The 19,314-nt window shown below is 41.9% G+C and overlaps 1 protein-coding gene across 9 annotated transcripts in view; it reads right to left on the bottom strand.

Annotated features, from left to right (window-relative positions):
* ZNF385B (zinc finger protein 385B) overlaps window positions 1–19,314 on the bottom strand; it is a 302,949-nt gene that overhangs the window by 256,691 nt on the left and 26,944 nt on the right. For 5 of the 9 annotated variants that reach the window (XM_078393823.1, XM_078393844.1, XM_078393828.1 and 2 more), the window contains exon 1: window positions 9,205–15,554. In XM_078393823.1, the coding sequence (XP_078249949.1) occupies window positions 9,205–9,583 (379 nt within the window). In that variant the 5' untranslated portion in view covers window positions 9,584–15,554. Of the gene's footprint in view, window positions 1–9,204; window positions 15,555–19,314 lie in introns of those variants that run through there. The other 4 variants (XM_078393837.1, XM_072980833.2, XM_072980858.2 and 1 more) reach the window with 1 other exon arrangement.

The following is a 19,314-nucleotide window of genomic DNA, read 5'->3' as shown; positions in this document are numbered from 1 at the left end:
AAAGCAAGCCTTGAAGTTATGGACCCTAAGGTTTGCAAGGATGCTCCATCCCCGACTGGAGACTGAATCAGTCGCTGGCAGGAGTGCAGGTATTCGATTTCAACTAGCAGGTAACACCAGGAAGCAGAAGCAACTGTGGGCTTCTGTTTCTGAAAATCCAAGACTATCTGCAACTCCGAGATCTGCTCCTTGCCTTGGTCAAAATGCGCAGGTTACTGAATCAGCTTACAGCAAAGGCTTGAGCAACATGTCAGTCAACCAACTTTGGGTCACCCAGGTGTCCTGAAGACTGCAACTCCCAGAAAACCCAACCAGACCTGCTAGTGGTGAAGGCTGCTGGGAGTTGCAGTCCAAGAACACCTGGGCTAACCAAGGTTGGGAACCACAAGTCTATTCTATATGAACTTTTAGGTGGTGTACTGGGAGGGGGAGTCTACAGAGGCCAAATCTGTTGTTAGCTGAACAACTGGAAGGGGTGGAACACTCTGTGCAATCCTTCTCTCTAAGGCATCATATGTTTTGTTTTTTGTTTTTAAATGATACACGCTGCTCTGAAAGGCTAAACTGTGGATTTTTCAAAATACATAAAAACATAAACACAATGGTAGCTGTGTGGTTCCATGGGGGGGGGGAAGTCTTCAAAGCCCACACTATGGTTGTGGTATTTGTGTTGGTCTTAAAAAAGCACTCGCGCACGGTAGTTTCTGTACCTTCTGGTGCCTCCTAAGACCCTGGCTGGAATGAACCCATGCAAGCTGAAGAGGAGAAAGTGGCCCTTGCAGTCCATGTTCTGAAATGGGAGGTTGTACTATTTTCCCAGAACAATGTACGTATATTTCATGGGCTGATTATGATGATGGTACTCTGCTTCCAGACACAGATTTTATTGTACAGTTTCCCTGCATTATTCACATAGTATTACCTGGCTGTCATCTTTTGCGTGTAACCCTCCCATGTTTCTCTATCACTTTCTTCATCTTCTCCTTCCCCGAAAATCCATTAAGGAGGAAGATGCAATTTCTGGAAAGCAACCTCCTTCTCTTTGCTATTATTAAGTCAGCCTCATGCTTGATCTCCATCTATGCCTCTCACCTATTTCTTATTGTAAGCTGTATTCTGGATTTGCATGTATTTTTCAAAGAGAGGGCATTTCTCTAGCAGCTCTGTAATACTGACCTATTTTATACTCCTGTGACCACTGGTGTTTAAAGTGTTTTGTATTTGGTATACAAAAGATGTGGCTACGTATAAACCGATAGTGTTAAAAACCTTCCATTTCAAAAATCTCATACACCTATACATTCCTTCATTCCATACAACTAAAGATAAAAGTTCAAACAAGCCCAGCCACGGAAGCAGATAAAGGGAGAAGGGGCATTCACCTCATAAAATTGAGCCATACATAGAATGATTATGTCTGTCTTGTCCAAGTAGCCACTCGTTAACAGAAGAGGAAGACAAGACGTATTTCCTAAATTAGGGCAATAATGCTACAAGGAAGAAATAGGTTAAGCCCACTTAACCATCACTGTGTGAATGCACACAGCACCATCTTGTGGGCACTTTATAATGCTACATTGAAATCACCTCAAGACCAAACGGAGAGCGAAGGAAAAAGGAAGAAGCAGCAGCATGTGCTGCCAACTTATGGCCACCCTTGTCAGGGTAGAGAATACTCAAAGGTGGGGGCATCCTGGGACTGTGCAGCTTGCCCAAGGCCACCCAGGCTAGCTCTGCTCACAGTGAGGAACTGACAGATCTCAATTTTTCTTTGTGTGGTAACTGGTTAATCTGCAGTCATTCAGCGTGTGCATTGGTGGTACATATTAGGGTATCTATTTCCACATCCATAATATGAAACAAGAAAGTCACAACCAGACATTCACTGTGCATTTGGGAAACCCTCTCTAACAAGCATTTTTGTTGAAAGCAATTTTAAAATTCAAAGGTTGATGACAATTATCATCTCTGTTTACAGGGAATCAAGAGCATACTGTTGTTTGATCTCTGGGTTGGATCCACCAGCTCTGTGTTATGTTCTGTATAGAGCTAGGAGGAGAATGTGTAGTTCTCCACCTCTTGGCTTATAACTCCATCAATCCTAGATGGTCCAACAGTGAAGTTAGGAATGGAATGTGCTGTCCAGAAACATCTATGCTCATAACGTCCAACCAAGTCAAGATTCTGCAAACCGACAGAAATGTATGTATTTTAATGTTAACAGTAATACCTCAGCTTCATGTCTGTGAACTGAAAGAAGAGCAGTTTTAAAAATTGAAGTGAATGTGTCAAAAGTAATTAAGAGTCTGTGGATGTTCGGAGGAAGAACAAGGATGAGGAGAGTTTGTGAAATAACAGTGAATTTTCCTTGTGCAATCACAATAATAATTTCAATAGCCTTATACAGTTATGCCTCGCTTTACGATTGCCCTGCATTACGACAAAACTGCATTATGACGAAACCGCATTACGACGATCTTTTTGCGATTGCAATCGCGATCACAAAATGATGCTCTAAATGGGCTTTTTTCGCTTTGCGATGATCTGTTCCCTGCTTCGGGAACCGATTCTTTGCAAAACAACGATTTTAAAACAGCTGATCGGCGGTTTCAAAATGGCCACCGGGTAAACAAAATGGCTCCCTGCTGTTTTCTAGGACGGATTCCTCTCAAGACAGGCAGCGAAAACGGCTGCCCTATGGAGGATCTTCGCTGGATGGTGAGTTTTCAATGGTTTTTTTCCACTTTACGATGTTTTCGCTTAACAGTGATTTTCCTGGAATGGATTATCGTCGTTAAGCAAGGCACCACTGTACACTGCAAGGCTGGATACCTCAGTGAGTTAGGTATCTGGCTGCAGAGCCAGAGGTTGGGAGTTCAATTAGCAATACAATCTTGAGTGCCTGTTCCTTTTTGGAATCCAGCCCTCCTTAGCATCTCCTTCTTGGGGAGTGGAATTATATTGAATGTTTTCAGTCTCTGGGCCATTGTTTGGTTTTCCATATTTATTGTCAAGAAGGTTAGGATTTTGACATATTCAGTCTCTGTGGCTTCAAACAGTTCTATCGGTATTCCATCAATCCCTGGTGATTTATTTCTTCCCAGTGCTTTCAGAGCAGCTTTCACTTTGACTGACTGATTGGTTGGTTGATTGTCTAACCATTTAAGTACTTCAATTTGTTTGAATTTTATTTAAATGTTTATATATCTATAATTTTAAACTGTGCAACACTCTGACTCAAATAAAGATCTACTTATTACAGAAATTATATTTTGCTTATTTCACACTAAATAGTGTACTTTGGGTCACTTTAAAAACAAATGAAGATGAACAATGATGCAACAGGCAGAACCCTCAAGATCTTGGGAAAGTTTTTGTTTGGATTTTAACTCCCGGAAACTGGGGATTTCTGGGAGCTGTCAATCTGAATAGCAGTACTTACTGCTTGCTAGAGCAGGTGGGGCAAAAATGCCTCTTGGCCATCTTCCATTAGAAAAAGAGAATCTTCTGCAAAGGTTTAGAGAGGAATAAATGTGAGGGTCTCTCTGTACCTGTGGAGCTCTCTTGGGGCAGAGACGTACCACCAGTGTTTGCTTAACTTTTAACACGAGTGTCAAGAATTAAGGCAAAAATAAATAAATAAATAAATAAATAAATAAATAAATAAATAAATAAATAAATAAATAAATAAATATCTTAAAAAAAACAAAATGAAGTGTTCTAGAGGCATTTCAGAGCTGGCACTGGTTCTAATGGATCCAAAGTCATTCCATTCCCCAGAGATGTGTGCCAATGTGGAAGTGGCACAGCTGGTCCCCCCACTGCTGCTTTATATATACAGTAGTAGCAATTCATAATGAAAAGACATGATGGGTGAAAGGTCTGGCAAGATTACCCTGCGCCACCCCTCTCTCTAGACCTTTCTCCCCAGCAAGGGGTTGAAACAATCCAGCTGATCCTTCTGGTTTGTTCCTGTCTGACCCCCACCCTGCCTGTTAGGATTGTGCTATAAGGCCATGACAGTCGCATTACAAGGGCCACTAGTGAGCCTGCTGCTGAAGTGAGATTTGAATCCAGAATTGACTAGCTCATTCTTCTCACCATATGGCTCTACCTTTTAATGAATCTTAATTGAAGAAAAATAATGAATCCACTTAGCTAGGATTCGGAGTGTGATACAGCTTGTACATTTAACAGGAATGAAGAAATATATAACTTAATTCTGCTAGTCTAATACGAAAGCAAATGTCACCGTTAACTCCTACAGATCTGACATTGCCTCCCTCTTGACCACGTCTCCGGAATGCATCCAGAAACAAATCCCTCTCTGCAATCTAACGGTTCACATAAACACAAGATGCTGCCTTACCCACTACTAAGTCAGGCCATGAATCCATTTGATTGAATCCACTGACTAGCACAGCTCAATTGCACTCGTTTCAGGGCTAACTTGCTTGCTGTCAGGGATGTTGGCAAGTCTGAGTCTGCGTTTTTAGTACCAAGTCCCAAGTCTGAGTCCCTATTAAAGACAAGGGATTTTTTCTCTCTCCAGGAGATGGATGGGTTACAAGTCACGAGTCAAGTCTGAGTCACTGAAAAAAAGCCAGAGTCGAGTCACCGGGTGCAACTTAAGTACGACTTGACAGCGAGTCCCACAACTTGAGTCCCCATCCCTGCTTGCTATGTTCACTAAAGGGCAGGTCACTGGGATGGGACTCCCTTTCTTTCTTTTTTAGTTACTGGTAACCTTGCAAAGATCCACTTCCACATCTTTACAACTTCTACCTGCTCCCCCTCATTGACCCCACCCACATCTCAGGGGCTAAAGCAAGGAAAAACACACCTCTCCCTTGGTGCTCATGGTGTGGGGTTGTTTTGTTTATTATTATTTTTAGCCCTATCTGGGAGGGCAGATAAGGAGCAGTGGAAAGGTTTAAATCCCTCCTGCAGGTGCTCCTTGCCCTGACCTGGATCAGATCAATACAGGTTTACAGTACTTGCAAGTAGAAAAGATAGGGGCCGGTGGCCACACATGTTGTTTAGCCATCAGCCAGGAATCTTTGAACTGGGACTCAAAAGGTCCTGTCATTGATTGCATTTTGGCAAAGAAGCAAGATTCGTCCTTTCCATTGGGTGCTGCCTTTTAAAACGGAATGCTGGCTGCTGCCATCTTTATACCCACTATGAGTTTTTAGCAGAATGCAGTCCACTTTGTCTTGGTAATTCTGTATTCATAAGACTTAAATTGTGTCAGTTGCCTGACGCCTTGAGTATTTTTATGGGAAGATAAAAGATACCGAAACCGAAACAAGAACACACCATCACTTATAAACCTTAACTGCTATTAATGGCAGTACAAACTGCTTAACTTTGGGCAAGAATGGCCCCTACTTCTACACATCTATTTCAGTTTTAATCGCTTCAAATACTGTGATTGACCAGAAGTAAGGCCTTCAAGCAACAACCCTCATTCCTCCCAGTGCATCACTGGGAGAGTAGAAAGGTAGGGAAGCAAAACTGCTTAGAAGCGTCAAGCATTCCTGCAAAACGGCTGCAAAGAAAATGAAACTTCTGAAGTATAAAAGGGCAACTGTTTCATATCTGTAAAAACAAATAAGCTCCTCGGTATTGAGATTTTAAATCTGTCACTTCATTAATACTTTGCTGCACCAGCAAAAGCTGTTCAATAGCAGCAACCTCTGTCTCCTCTAGATAGCATTTCTTAAGCACAGACACACTCTTCCATCTATCTTTAGTATAAAAAAGGATGATGGATATTACTTTTAAAAAAGGTGACCTCTAAAGGATTATGTTTAAAAAGAAAATAGGGTTGAAGCATATTTTGCGTCTCTATAAAAGGAAAAGAGAGACACTTTATTCTTCTTTTAAAACACAGCCAAAAAGGAAAGAGAAATAGTTTAGCAAATATTAGACCTGTAACATTTCCTTGATCTCAAAGAACAGTGGGAGTTATCAGAAGGATTGCAATTTAGCTCATTATTAGCAGTCCTCTTCAAAAGGTGAAGTAGGGACATACATGTAGCTACAGGGAGGTTCAAACTTCAACTCACATCTCTCTCCTCAAGTCTTCATTTGTGGACCCTGACATTAATAACACTTGCGTCGATTACGTGCCCTTTTTTTTTTTTTTTGCCGTTATATTCACGAAGTACCTAAACCAAGTAAAATCAAATCTTCTACCTGCTTGTAAATCTAGGTGGACAAGAATAACAACATCCCGGATAAGAAAAACAGAACGGTTCATAGAGTGTGGACAGAAAGTGGAACAGGAAGACCTGTCTGCTTCTGGCTGTTCACATGATAACCACCTTTCGCGCGTTTGTACCCCCAGATCTTTTGGGGAATCTGTTAAAGCCCACCAAAGCTCATGCAAAAAGCTGAGGGAGGGCCGGGAGAATGCTTTGTGATATATCGGGAGTTGCACAGCTCTTCCCCATCCCCTCAAACGCTGGATTTGAAGGTTTACGGGAAGTCTGGCACCACGTTTTTCAGCTCTTATACCCAGCTACTCTGCATTATCTGCCTGCATCTGAGACTCTTGCAGTGTTTCCTCCTTTGACATGCCATCTTTCTTATAACATTGGGAGCCCAGATGGCGTACAATACCTTTAAAAGCCAACAGAAAATTCAAAATTCAAATACAATTACAGCACAAACATTGAATAAATATGAGTTCATTATGTTATTAAAATGCAATGAAAATTAAAACACTTAAAATATATTGACTAAAATACTAATAAGGTAAAGGTAAAGGTTCCCCATGTGTCCGACTCTAGGGGGTGGTGCTCATCCCGTTTTTCAAGCTGTAGAGCCAGAGCTTGTCTGAAGACAGTTTCCATTGTCACGTGGCCAGCATGACTACGGAATGCCGTTTTACCTTCCCACCAAGGTGGTCCCTATTTATCTATTTGCATTTTTACATGCTTTCAAACTGCTAGGTTGGCAGGAGCTGGGACAAGCGACGGGAGCTCACTCTGTCATGTGGATTTGATCTTACGACTGCTGGTCTTCTGACCCTGGAGCACAGAGTCTTCTGCGGTTTAGCCCGCAGCGCCGCCACATCCCACAAAAATACTAATAAGAGTTTGCCTTAAAGGAGAAAATTAAAACATCAGAGTCATATATGAGTTTAGGCTCTTAGTTGCTGAAGGTCTGCCTGAATAAAAAGATTTTTTTTCCTCTCAGCGATTGGCAAATAGCACATAACCTAGAAGAAGTGGAGGAAAAGCCCTTTCTTGAATTCCCCACCAAATGGTACTCTGAAGGCGGTGGAACAGTGGGAACAGCCTCTTCACCAGACCCCAAAGCATGTGGGAAAATGCCACCTTTCAGATGGTCGGGGTGGAGTGGGGGGACAGGGACCAGACCCAAGCCATACTTCATGAACTGACTCTGACAAACTCACTAAGAACAAAGAGAGAGAGAGAGAGAGGAAGAATGTGGGATGGGTTGGCAAGGGTAAAAAGAATACTGGGAGGAGATAAAGTTTACAGCCAATGAATAAATTCCATACATTATAGAACAGAGAAAATTAGAAGGAAGGGAAAGACAATGTAATTCTATGCAGAGGAAATGAGGCAAAATAAAACTTTATTTTAAAATGACAACAAAAATACCCTTGCGTGGTAAACCTACCAGTGCAGCCCCTCTGAGCTCCTAAAATGTAAAAAGGGCCCCCATAGTGATCTAGTTGTGCACCTGACAAAGCAAACCTGTGGATTTAAATGTAGTTAAAAAACTGAACCATCCAGCCCTATATCTGAAATTATATTTTTGCACTATCCCAGCCAGTAGGACACACGAGGAAAGCTACAGTAATCAAGAAGAAGCTAACAACAATGCCTGCGTATTTCCTGCAGTAGGATAAAGGCAGTATCACTCCATGAATTCCACAATTAAAAATGAGGACATCTGTGAACTTGAAAAATTCGGTAGAAGCTACTGCAACAGCAGGGAGAAGTAGTAATGCTGTTTCCTTTCACGCATAACAAAAAGAAAAGAAAAATTATATGCTGAGAATACGGCTTGGGAAAGAACTGCCGCTGGTTCTATAAACACAATCTTAGGCTGGAGTTTGCTGAGGATGGCATTGCAGCAGCTATGGAGATCTATCACTTTCAATGCTTTCTCTAAGTCAGCTGAGCAGGGGAAAGGGGTTCCCAGAAAACTACGGGCCAATCTCTGAGCCTCTGAGACAAAGGTCCACTTTCGTTATAACAATCCCAGTCATTAAATTGTTCTCCTCACTCTGTTCCAGTTTCGGCAAAAGTATCTTGGTTTTTATGATCAGATTCCAGGGATGACCAAACGAGAAAACTGAGATTTACAGGTTCTCTACTAACAAGATCCTTCTTTAATTTTCTGGTTTGGAAGAAGCCCTTAAACCTCAATTTCCTAGCTGAGATGATATCAGAAACTGGGGCTTAGGAAACCAGTAAACCATCACTGGAGCTGGGCGCAAAAAGGAGAGAAGGGAAAAACAGGGGTGAGGCGGGAATACGCAGTTGCATAATTCATAGGGATAAGGTTTGCCATGACTGAAGTGGGCCATAGTATCAAACTCATCACAATTACTACTACTAACGGAGTTCAGTAGTCAGAGGAACTGAGCATGGGTCAAGGCCTTGTCCTCCATTTACCTGTCACATGTGCTTTTGCATGCTTGGACAATGGATTCACTTCTCTACACTATGCCAAGAAAGAATGGACAAGAAAAACTGAAGGCAGATAACTTCCTGTACAGACATCATTAGCTGCAAAGCCCACACAATATAGGTCAGGATTCTGGAGAGGATAAAGCCATACTAGTGATTAGGACAGAATAACAGACTCTTATAAGGCTAGCACCAGGGAGAAAGGTAAAGTAGGGCTGTGGTATCCATGGAGGATCAATTCCAAGTAACAGCCCACCCCAGATGCTGAAACACGTGGATATATTGAACACCATACATTGCATGGTCTCTGGGTCCATATAGGGGCCAGGTCTGGTAAACACACCCTGTAAATACATATAAAGAGGTATTTCCGGGGTTTTAATTTAGTATTTTCAGCCAATGGATAAGTGAATCAGTGGATACTCATCCTGTGAATAAGAGGGTCCTACTATACCAGCCTTTTGTTTCTGGCAAATATCAGACCTAATAGCTAGCTAGATAAGACAGACAGATAGATAGGTATACGTACCTGTGTTGGAACCTGCCAATAAAGTGCCTGTGGACGTATTTGTAGGTAGTTTCCCATTATTCAGCTGCTTCACTCTTTTCAAGTGAGACTTCCCATTGTAATGAACCTGAGCCTGTGCTGCTGAGTTCAACTGTATATTGCAGACATCACAGAAAGAAAATATCTTTTTTTTCTCTTTACTGAAGTGATAGTCTAGGCTGTCATGTCTCAGTCCTTTTTCTTCAAAGCCACAGAGAAATGCTGTTGGATTCATAATTCCATCTCCAAAGAGGTGGTCAGGACTCAATGGGCATTTCATGCCTGTGGAGAAATTAAAAACAAAACAAAACATGGACTCAGGCAAAAAAAGGGGGGGGAGGAAGAAAACACAAAAGCACATGTGGGCGCGTACACATACCACAAAACTAGAGCAAGTGAGTGAGGTTATTTTTTCCTTTTCCTCCTAATTTGCTCTTGTTGTTGCTTCGACTTCTATATAGCTACACCACTCTCAGGGCGGTTTATAACCTAACTATTGCAAGGAGCACCCTGCACCCCCCCAGCGAGCAGAGTACTCCTGTTACCAGCCTCAGAAGAATTAGTATTACTTTATGTGCATTAAGCAATTATTTTTAACAAATAATACGAAATAAAAATAACATAGGCCATGGCATCATCAGTTCAGCAGGTAATGGTTTTTCTTGAAGGAACATGTAGACTTACAATGGAAGTCAAAGCTTAACGGTAAATTAAGTAAAATACAGCTCTTGAGCACAAAGTCCTCATTATTATGTTCTAGGTCTTATAGAAGGAACTCTATTATTCTACCAGCCTAACATTTCATATGCATTTTGTATTTATTTCTGCCTTCTTTCTTTTTAACTGTGTCATGCGGGAGGTCCATTATTAAACCTCCCAACATCTATGTTTTTATGTTAATGCAGTGGGGCGGGGGTCTAGGGGGCTCTGCCTTTAATAAGAGCAACAGCATAGTGAGAAGGGAGGGTACCAGAACATATTTTTAAGGAATCAATTGAAGATTTAAATCAGGGAACATTACACTTTTTAATGACAGCTGCTGGTACTGTCCATGTACCATGTCCAAGGAACAAAGCACAGATTTCATTAGTTGTCTGTCCATTAAGAAAATTATCCAGTAGATTCAAATCCGAAGCTTAGAATTTCCCAAAAGAGCAGCAAAATGTACTTGTTTCATAAAACAGTGGGCTGATATTTTTATTCACTTGAGATATTTATAACTTAGCTCTTTCCGTAGCCCACATTCCAAGGCAATGTTTCCCGAATGTTTTCAAGTTGCAGCCCCCTTTTTAAACAACCAAATAACCCATGAACCTCCCACCATAATTGCATGAGAAGGCATTTCTAATCAGGTAAAGAAAACACATTAAAATAGATTTTTCAGAATATAATTCTACCCTAATATTAATATAAGAATACATAATTATGGGGGAAAGCTGTAAATCTGCCTCTATCTTCCCCTCCCCTTTTTGCCTCCCTTGCCTTCTTCCTCCAAGAATCACATGGGGCCCAGAGGCATTTCCCTGCCCGGGTCCCCTCTCCCTTCCAGGTAGCGCCAGAAGAAGATTCAGGCAGAGCGAAAGGTGCCTCTGCCGTGGCAGCAACTCCTTTTCAATCCTGCCGGCACCTCCAGCCTTAGCATTCCCAGCAGGAGCTGCATGCTCGCCTCATTCAGGCCTCTTGGAGCCAGGCGCACACTCGGTTTCCAAAGGGCTGACATCGGTCCTCCAAAGGTGGATGTGCAGGAGCAGGGAGATGCAGGCGAGGGCAGCTCTCTCAAAGGGGGTGGGGGGATGATGCCCCTGCATGAAAGGAAAAGCTGCCTAAAGGGGTCCAGAAACAATAACTCTGGGTGACAGTGTGGCGAGAGGATTAAAATGAAACAGCATTGTGTACACCTTGTTTAATGCAATAAATATAAAAATAATTGCAACTAAAAATCACCATGAAACCCCCAAGAAAACACTTAGTGACCCCCTTGGAGGTCCTGACTCCCAGGCTGGCAACCTATGTTCCATGGTGTAGATTCCACATATAACTAGGTTTGGCTGCATTAAAATAGAATAGAATAGAATAGAATAAAATAATAAATCACTTGTTACCTTTTGTTGACACTAAAAATTTGCTACCTCAGGTAGCTACCTCAACATCTCTAAAGGCAGAGCTGGCCCTGATAAAGAATAAAATCAAGTCAGATGAAGGCAACTGGAAAAAAAACACTTTGAAAATATTAAACTGGTCAAACAGTCAAAATATTCTTCATCTTAATTTGAAATCTGACCAGCTTTCTTTGTACCAAACTGAAGTGCTTGAACAAAAACTGAGCATTTCATGTTCAATTTTGCATTTGACACTTTTCAGTCATTTAAAAAACTATAATGACTTCTTTGCACTTTCTTATTTTCAACTTTGGACTTTAATTATACAGTATTACCCAAAAGTCTGCTGGAATAGGCCTTCATGCTGCACCAATATCTAGATGTTCCAGGTGCAGCCATCCTACCTCAGACCCAGTAAATTGAAGCAAATGCCTGTGTTTGGCACTTCATCGGAACTGGATGGAGAAGGGAAATGAGGTTCTAGATCCTTCTTCCTAAAAAGTGGGGGAGAAGAAATTTGGGAGGAGGGAGAATATTCCTAACTGTGTCAATCAAGAAAAATACCAACAGGCACAACGGGCGGGGGAGGGGGGCAAAGTTTCTCAGACCAGCTGTGGGTTTGGCCCATTTTCTAAAATTCCCTTCATACCCATTTGGAGAACCATCTGGTCCAGAAGCCGTTCTCATCCCACTCCCAATGCTTGCCTGCCCACTGTCGTGACATCACTCAAGTCTACACCTATAATGTCACAAGGCTGCCCCTCCCCGGTATCAGGTTTTCAGATGCTGAGAATGGGATGTTGTTGACTGAAAACACTGAAGGGCTCTAGTGTTGAAGTAACCTTGGTGAAAAGCTTTGTCTCCACCCTCAGTTCCTCAACTTGCTGCCAAAAAGCTTCCAGAGGCATAGCGGACTTTTCAGCACTACAAGGAGCGGAACATTTAATCTGCTCTCTTTACTGATAAAAGTACATAGTCCTTCCTGACCTCGCCATACCTGAACTAGGAAGTCACAGATTCTGTAGCTTTTCCTCAAAGGAAAGTACTCCATTTTTCTTGACTAGTTTTGTTGTCTTTGTATGACACTGTAAGCTCTGTGATCGTATTCCTTTTGAGACATGGTAACTGACACTGTGCACAGTATTCTAAATTTGCCCATGTTATGGTTCATTATAGACATGGGCACAAACCAAACCACAAACCAGAAAAAACCAATGAATTGGGCTGGGTCCTGAGTTCAGTTCACGAACCAGTTCAGGGATCCTATTTTGCTAAAGCAAGGTGAAGCAACCAACTTTTTGCCCCTCGGTACTTCATTATATTCAGCAAAAGGGGATGCCTGCCTGACACCTTCCCCATCGCCTCCCTACCTGGTCCTGCCACCACCTCCACCACTGCTTCTGCCGCCATCCTCAGAGACAGCAGGACCAAGTAGGGAGGTGACAGGGGCAGTGACAGAGGAGGCAGGAGGAGGTAAGTCCCCCCCCGGCACAAACCAGAAAAACAAACTGCGAACCATGAACCACAAACCATCACGAATCTCCAGTTTCTTGATTCTTACCTATCTCTTATCCTCTTATTCTACTACAGTACATTTGCTGTTAGCTGGGGCAGTAAAAAATAAAAATTCCTGGCATGAGCTAAATAAGGGTTTTATATTCTCACTATGCAAGTCACAATATTTTATCAATGGCGAAATGTGTCTGACAACACTGGAGGCTGTGGTAGCTATCCATGAAAAGAGCCCTTTTTTAAAGAAATACAGTCCTCAAGCTATTTCCCACATTTTACAGGAATTACACTGCAATCATAAAGATTTGGTGTCAATATGTGCAGAATGTATCTGAAGCAATTCAAAACTTCTTCAACCAGTTATTGAGCCATTTATTGAAAGTAAAACTGGAAGACAAATTCAAGAATTAAAAATATAGGTGACATTTTCTGACTCCCTGAACACACGGGTAAAGGATATTTCTAAGTGGAAGAATTACAGTGGTGCCCCGCTAGATGCTTACCCCGGTAAACAACAAAATCGCTTGATTTTTGTGATCGCAAAACAATAGTTCCTATGGGGGAAATCCGCTTTTCGTTGATTAGGTCCTTGCTTCGCGAACTGTTTGTTCGCAAAACTATGTTTCTTCTGGCTCCGCAAAATGGGTTCCCTTTGCAAAATGGCTTCCCTCCCTTCGCAAAATGGCTGTTTTCTGGACAGAAACTTCGGAAGACAGCGATTTTAAACAGCTGATCGGTGGTTCTCTATGGGCAGTCTTCGCTGGACGATGAGGTATTTCCCCACTGGAACGCATTAACTGGTTTTCAATGCATTGCAATGGTTTTTTTCCGCATGACGACGATTTCGCTTTACAGCTATTTTAATGGAATGGATTATCGTTGTCATGCGGGGCACCACTGTATTAGATTGCAATTTTAGAAGGGATGGAAATCTCACATTCTCTGGGAGATGTCATTACAACTGACAGAACATGAGTATTATTCATTACACTGGAATCCTACTTTTCATTTAAGCTCAGACTGTTGTGTGGGATTCAGCATCTGTGCCTATAAATGAGCATATGGAATTTTATGCAAACCATTGTTCTTTATATCCTGTTTTTTAATTATGTGGAAATGTCCACCGTCATCAGGAGTGGAAAACGCTATCGTTATCATCTGGCATCAAGAAGTCAATTGACACAAGGAAATATTCAGCATGTCTCTCAAATCTGATGAATGCTGAAAAGTATGGTGATACGCCTATTAATGTAGACGATCATTAATGGTCATTAGCAGTATTATACTGTACTACACTGTTGTCTTATAGAAGTTATATGATGCCTCAGCAACAACTCTTTCCATTAAGGCTCCTTTAATACCATAAGTCACTAGAAGACATGATATAGCATTACAACTAATCAGATTAAGTACCTGGCCATCTCTATTACCAGTAACTTCTAGTTTATAAAGGTGCCAACAACTGTGCTCACCTGCTCTCATACAAAGTCTGGAGTCAAACTCTCAAGGAAAATAATTAAACGGCCTACATAGAAACTTAACTTTAATCAATTTTTATTCCTATATTAGATGGATGGACGGACGGACAGACAGATATTGATAAACCACCTAGGGCTCAACAATGATAAACATACAACCCACACAATGCACAAACTTTAAAATGAAATATTCATATTATCCCTGAAATAGATGATAATTTGAACTACGGAGGGGAAACTTGCAGAAAGAGGTACATTTTCAACATGCATCTAAAATATCAAATGTTTGGAGCGTGTCAAATGTCTGAGGGAAAGGTATTCCATGCGCTAAGTGTTACCACACTAAATGCACTGCTATGAACGATAACAGAGCAGATCTGCAGAGCATGTGACACCATGAAGTAGGATGTAAAAGAGAAGGTCAATGCTTGAGAAATCTGGCTAGGCCTTTATAAACTAATACAGAAAGCTTAAACCTGGTTCAGTAGCAAATGCCTAGTCAGTGAAATTCCTTCTGCAGAGGCATCATGTCCTTCCAGTAGGTCACCCCAATCAGAAACATGGTGGCAGTGTATTTAAGCAAACAGAGTTCAGATTAAAGGAGGGACATGGAATTGCTGAGTTAATCATGTATCACAAAAGCTGACTCGTATCTCTTCGGTTGAAGAATGCCTGACCTGTTAAGGAAAGTACATCTTTTCCCCCTCCCCCCCACAAACCTATTCCAACTGAGGCAGCTATAACTTCATGAATGGGCATTCTTGGACATATACAGTATGTCCGGATTTTCTGACTCTAGAGAGATCTCAGTTTTTCCTCTACCCTACCCTTAAAGCAGGATTGCTCTCTCTCTCTCTCTCTTGTTTAATGACTCAGAAAGTCTTCCTAGTAGGCAATTCTGCCATGTTCTGGGGACCCCACATCCATTGCCTGAAATTGCATTTCTTTAAAAAAACAAAACCTGGTCACTAGATCATGCGATGAGTCCCTTTCAGCTTTTTAAAAGCCTGTTTCAAAGCAAAAATATTTGGGGAGCAGGTAGAGCAAGTCCTTCAAGGTTGCGAGAGGCAGTCCTTGGACCTAGGGAGATTTTGCTCTAGAGTCTATCCAGAGATTTTCACAAATTCTAATTTGATCAAGTATGGCATCTCTTGGGTCTATGCCTCACTTGAGTTCTGTATGCACTCTCCTGACTACCTTTGGTGCATCTGTTGAAGCAGGTGCTTACTTAACTACAAGCTGTAACGCATTACCAATCATTAACACATCACACACCTCTAGCTTGTTGCATGTTTCTCAGGGGTTAGAATAAGCATACAAAATACATCCTTCCTCCTCCATACTCCAGTATTCTGCCCCCCCACACACACATACACACACCTTCCTGATTTAATACTGTTCACCTTGAGCAGCAGGGTGCCCAGGACAAAATCTTGATCTCCACAGGAGATCTTCTAAATGCTGACAATGGCAGTAGTTTCCTTCCCAAGGCTTGGAAATATTGCTCTTGTTAAGACAATGAAAAAGAGCCTTTCTACAAAACTGTGTTATATTGGAAAATCAAACATTAATTTTTTTGGGGGGGGGAGGACAATGCTGACTTGAAGTTATCATACACGTTTCAGTGGCACCTTCTCTTTGCCCTGACCTTTTCTCTACTTGTGTGCCATGCAATATTGCTTTTCTTTCCCTTCTGGTAAGGGGCCCTCCTTCATCTCTCAGTAGCTGCAACTTATTTTCTGCTTTTGCCTTCACTTTTCTTGTACGAGTACCCTGAATCTGTGTGGTACTTTTCTTTGCCTTCCCCTTGACTTTCTGATCATTAAGAAGATTACTGCCTCAATAATACCAGTGTTCTTCGATGCCCACCATTCTTTCTAATTTTGCACAGCCATGGTTCATAACTATGCTTCCAGCATAATGGTTTCTGAAAGCTGCCAGCCCCATTCATAAACTCCTTTTCACAGAGCTTAATCTTTCCATGGTACTTTGGCTAATGACACACAAGTTTGTCAAAATCTGACATTCTAAAGTCTAATGCCTCTGCTGCCTTGCCTCGCCCCCCTCTTTTCTTTAGCATCTCAGATTCTGACATCATGCAGTCCTTTCTGTCAAGGCACCTTTTACATTCACCAAAACAAATCTAAAAGCCCTGGCCAGAAATACAAGTTCAGCCACCCTTACAGCTCCTTCTCCACCAGGTTTCTCAATAGCACTATTTGCAATATTGCTGAACGACTTGTGCTTCCAAACTGTTGTCTCCAAAGGCCACCATCCCCAGCCAGGCTGTCCATTCACTGTGCCATGGTCCCCCAAGTGAGTCTAACCCTTATTTTGTCCTCCTAGTCTGCCTTCCCCAAACAGAATACAAATCCCACTATTCCCTTACAGCAACGGTTCCCAGCCTTGGGTCACCCAGGTGTTCCTGGACTGCAGTTTCCAGAAACCTTCTCCACCAGTTATGCTGGCCATGATTTCTGAGAGTAGCAGTCCAAGAACCCTAGGGTTACCCAAGGTTGGGAACCACTGCCCTACAACATTTGGTGTATGTAATTTTGGGCTGGGGAATCTGGGACCTATAGTCCAACCCTACAGGTTTGAAAGTGTGTGGGAGGAAGCCTATGAAAACTAGGAGGCAAATGCAGTCAGAGAAGCTTTTTCCTGTTACTGCTGGGTGTTCTTTAACTGTGCAGGTAAGCCAAAAAGAGAAATGCGTGGCTGTTTGTTTGGTTTTTTTTGTCTGCAAAATAAAAGAAAGAATTTTCGAAGCACTATAACTTACTGTTAATAGCAGACATTTTTCTTCTCTGTTTTGTCTCTCCTTCTTTTAATTCTGGATGACTTTCAAAGAACTGCCGCCTTCATGTTGTTCCCAGGACAGTTTAGTCATTAAGAATCTAGGACTAAGATTTGGAAAGATCAAGGTTCTAGTCATCACAGTATTTGTCCCTCAGCCACCCTTTCTAATCCCAACAGGGCTGTTGTGCAGATAAAGTAGAGGTGTGGGGGCAGATATGACAACCTGAGCTCAACGGAGCTGAAACTGTATACAAATCCAATTTTAACAATTAAATTAAATTATGGTTCAAACCTTTTCAGTTACACCTGCTGATGTAACTCTGTCAGTATAACTTTCAGCAGCAAACTGGGAAGCAAGTTAGGGAATCAGTGCTGTTTTTTCTTGTCACAGAAAAGTTGTATAACTTGGCACACAAGTAGGGAAAAAAGTGGCAATTTACCACCAGAGGTTATGCTGTGGGAAATATAAAATAATAACCATGCGCCATCATGTCCATACTGACTTACAGCAACCCTTTTCAGGGTTTTCTATGTAGGGTGTACTCAGAAGTACACCTTGCCACTCTGTTCTTCTGGGGTTCAACCTGGGATGGTGTAACTTGCCCAAGGCCACACCGGCTGGCTCTTCTCCCAGGAGGCCCAGCGGGAAATCCAACTCTCAGCCTCCGGCTCTAGTTAAACCACTGAGCTATGCAGCCGAGAGAAACGTGCCAGTGTATTTATGTAATGGGATTCTTGCCAATAATTAATAAGTAGTCTATCAATACGTATGGATGAATGTATGAAGCAAAACTCCTAGATCCCACCCCCACAACAAGGCTGGGAACACAACAGTGTACCAAGGACGATAGCCCTAAAATCACCACCAGCATCCCACCAGGGTCCTGATTCATCCCATGTGGGTTTTTTCTGAAAGAAAAACTGCACACTGAATGGCAAGCTGCATGATTAATGCCACAGATTGCTTAGAAATACAGTATATGGAAGCGTAGATTTGTCTGAAATCTGTAGTGAGCTACTATTTTTAAAACATGGTTCAGTTTAACTAACTGTTGAGTGGAATGGGTATGAGTAGACAGCACACCACGTTGCACTAGATTTTTGCTCGCTAGCAGTCCTTACTTTGGAAATCCTAGACCCTCAAAAGGTGCTTTGTTCGTGCTTCCTTAATCATGAATGTAGGAATTAATTTGCACATTTCTATCCTACCTCTTCTCCGTAGAGCTGAAGACAACTTACAGCATTCGCCTCCCCTTATCTTTGTTCTCACAACAATCCTGTAAAGTAGTGAGATTGAGGAGTGAATTTTGTCATGGGGAAGAGGCAGCTTGAATCTAGCTGTCCCAAGTCCCTAGTCTAATACTCCAGCCACTGCTCTGCATGGAAAGAGTTGTGCAAACATTCCACAGTGCTGTGAAGAGTCTTCTGGATCCTTGTGATGTATCTGCAAGTGTGCAGGCAAACGTTATACATCTTTCCTGGCAGTCTGTGCATCATTTCATGAAATATAGCTGAATTCAGTGGAAGCATATGTCTGAAACCATCTGGGCAACAAGTTCCTTTGGGATTCCATAGTGAACAGCATATGGAAAACACCTTGTGTGTAATATCCAATGGCGTTAACAGAAACACAGGAGGGGCTTGTGCTTTTCTTAAGGCGAGCTGGCAGCATTTCCTATGTGTTTTATTTAAGGGCGCGGGGGGGGGGAGACAGACTATTACTATCCCCCAGCTAAATGCCAAATTGTAAAATGGAGCAATTCACCTGATTATTAACAAAAAGCCACCTTTAACAAACATGTAGTCCAAAGGAGGCACATGGCACGGAGTGTTAAAACAGGGCTGTTTTCCTCTTCTTTGTAAATTTCTGTAAATGAAAAGCACTTCTTCCAACCGGTTTCTAATCCTAAATTGATAAGAATGGTGCTGAAAGTTGGTTGCATATAGTTTTAAGATGCCAAGTGATAAAGGTGTATTTTTTCATTGTAGACCTAACTATTGTTGTTAATGCTTCTCTTACAGAAAAGCTGAGTAATGAAATCTGCTTCTAGAACTAGACCAAAACAAACTTATTTGGAGCCCAATTCAGGCATTATTGGGCCTGGTATTGTAAACATGCCCAAAATACTGTACCTAATATTTGTCCAAATATGACACTATTTTAGGCTGACCTAATTGAATAGAGAAGAGGTAGAACAGACTGC

The sequence above is a fragment of the Pogona vitticeps genome, chromosome 1, assembly GCF_051106095.1.
Source record: "Pogona vitticeps strain Pit_001003342236 chromosome 1, PviZW2.1, whole genome shotgun sequence".
NCBI lineage: Eukaryota > Metazoa > Chordata > Lepidosauria > Squamata > Agamidae > Pogona > Pogona vitticeps.
This window is presented reverse-complemented; position numbering and strand designations above follow the sequence as displayed.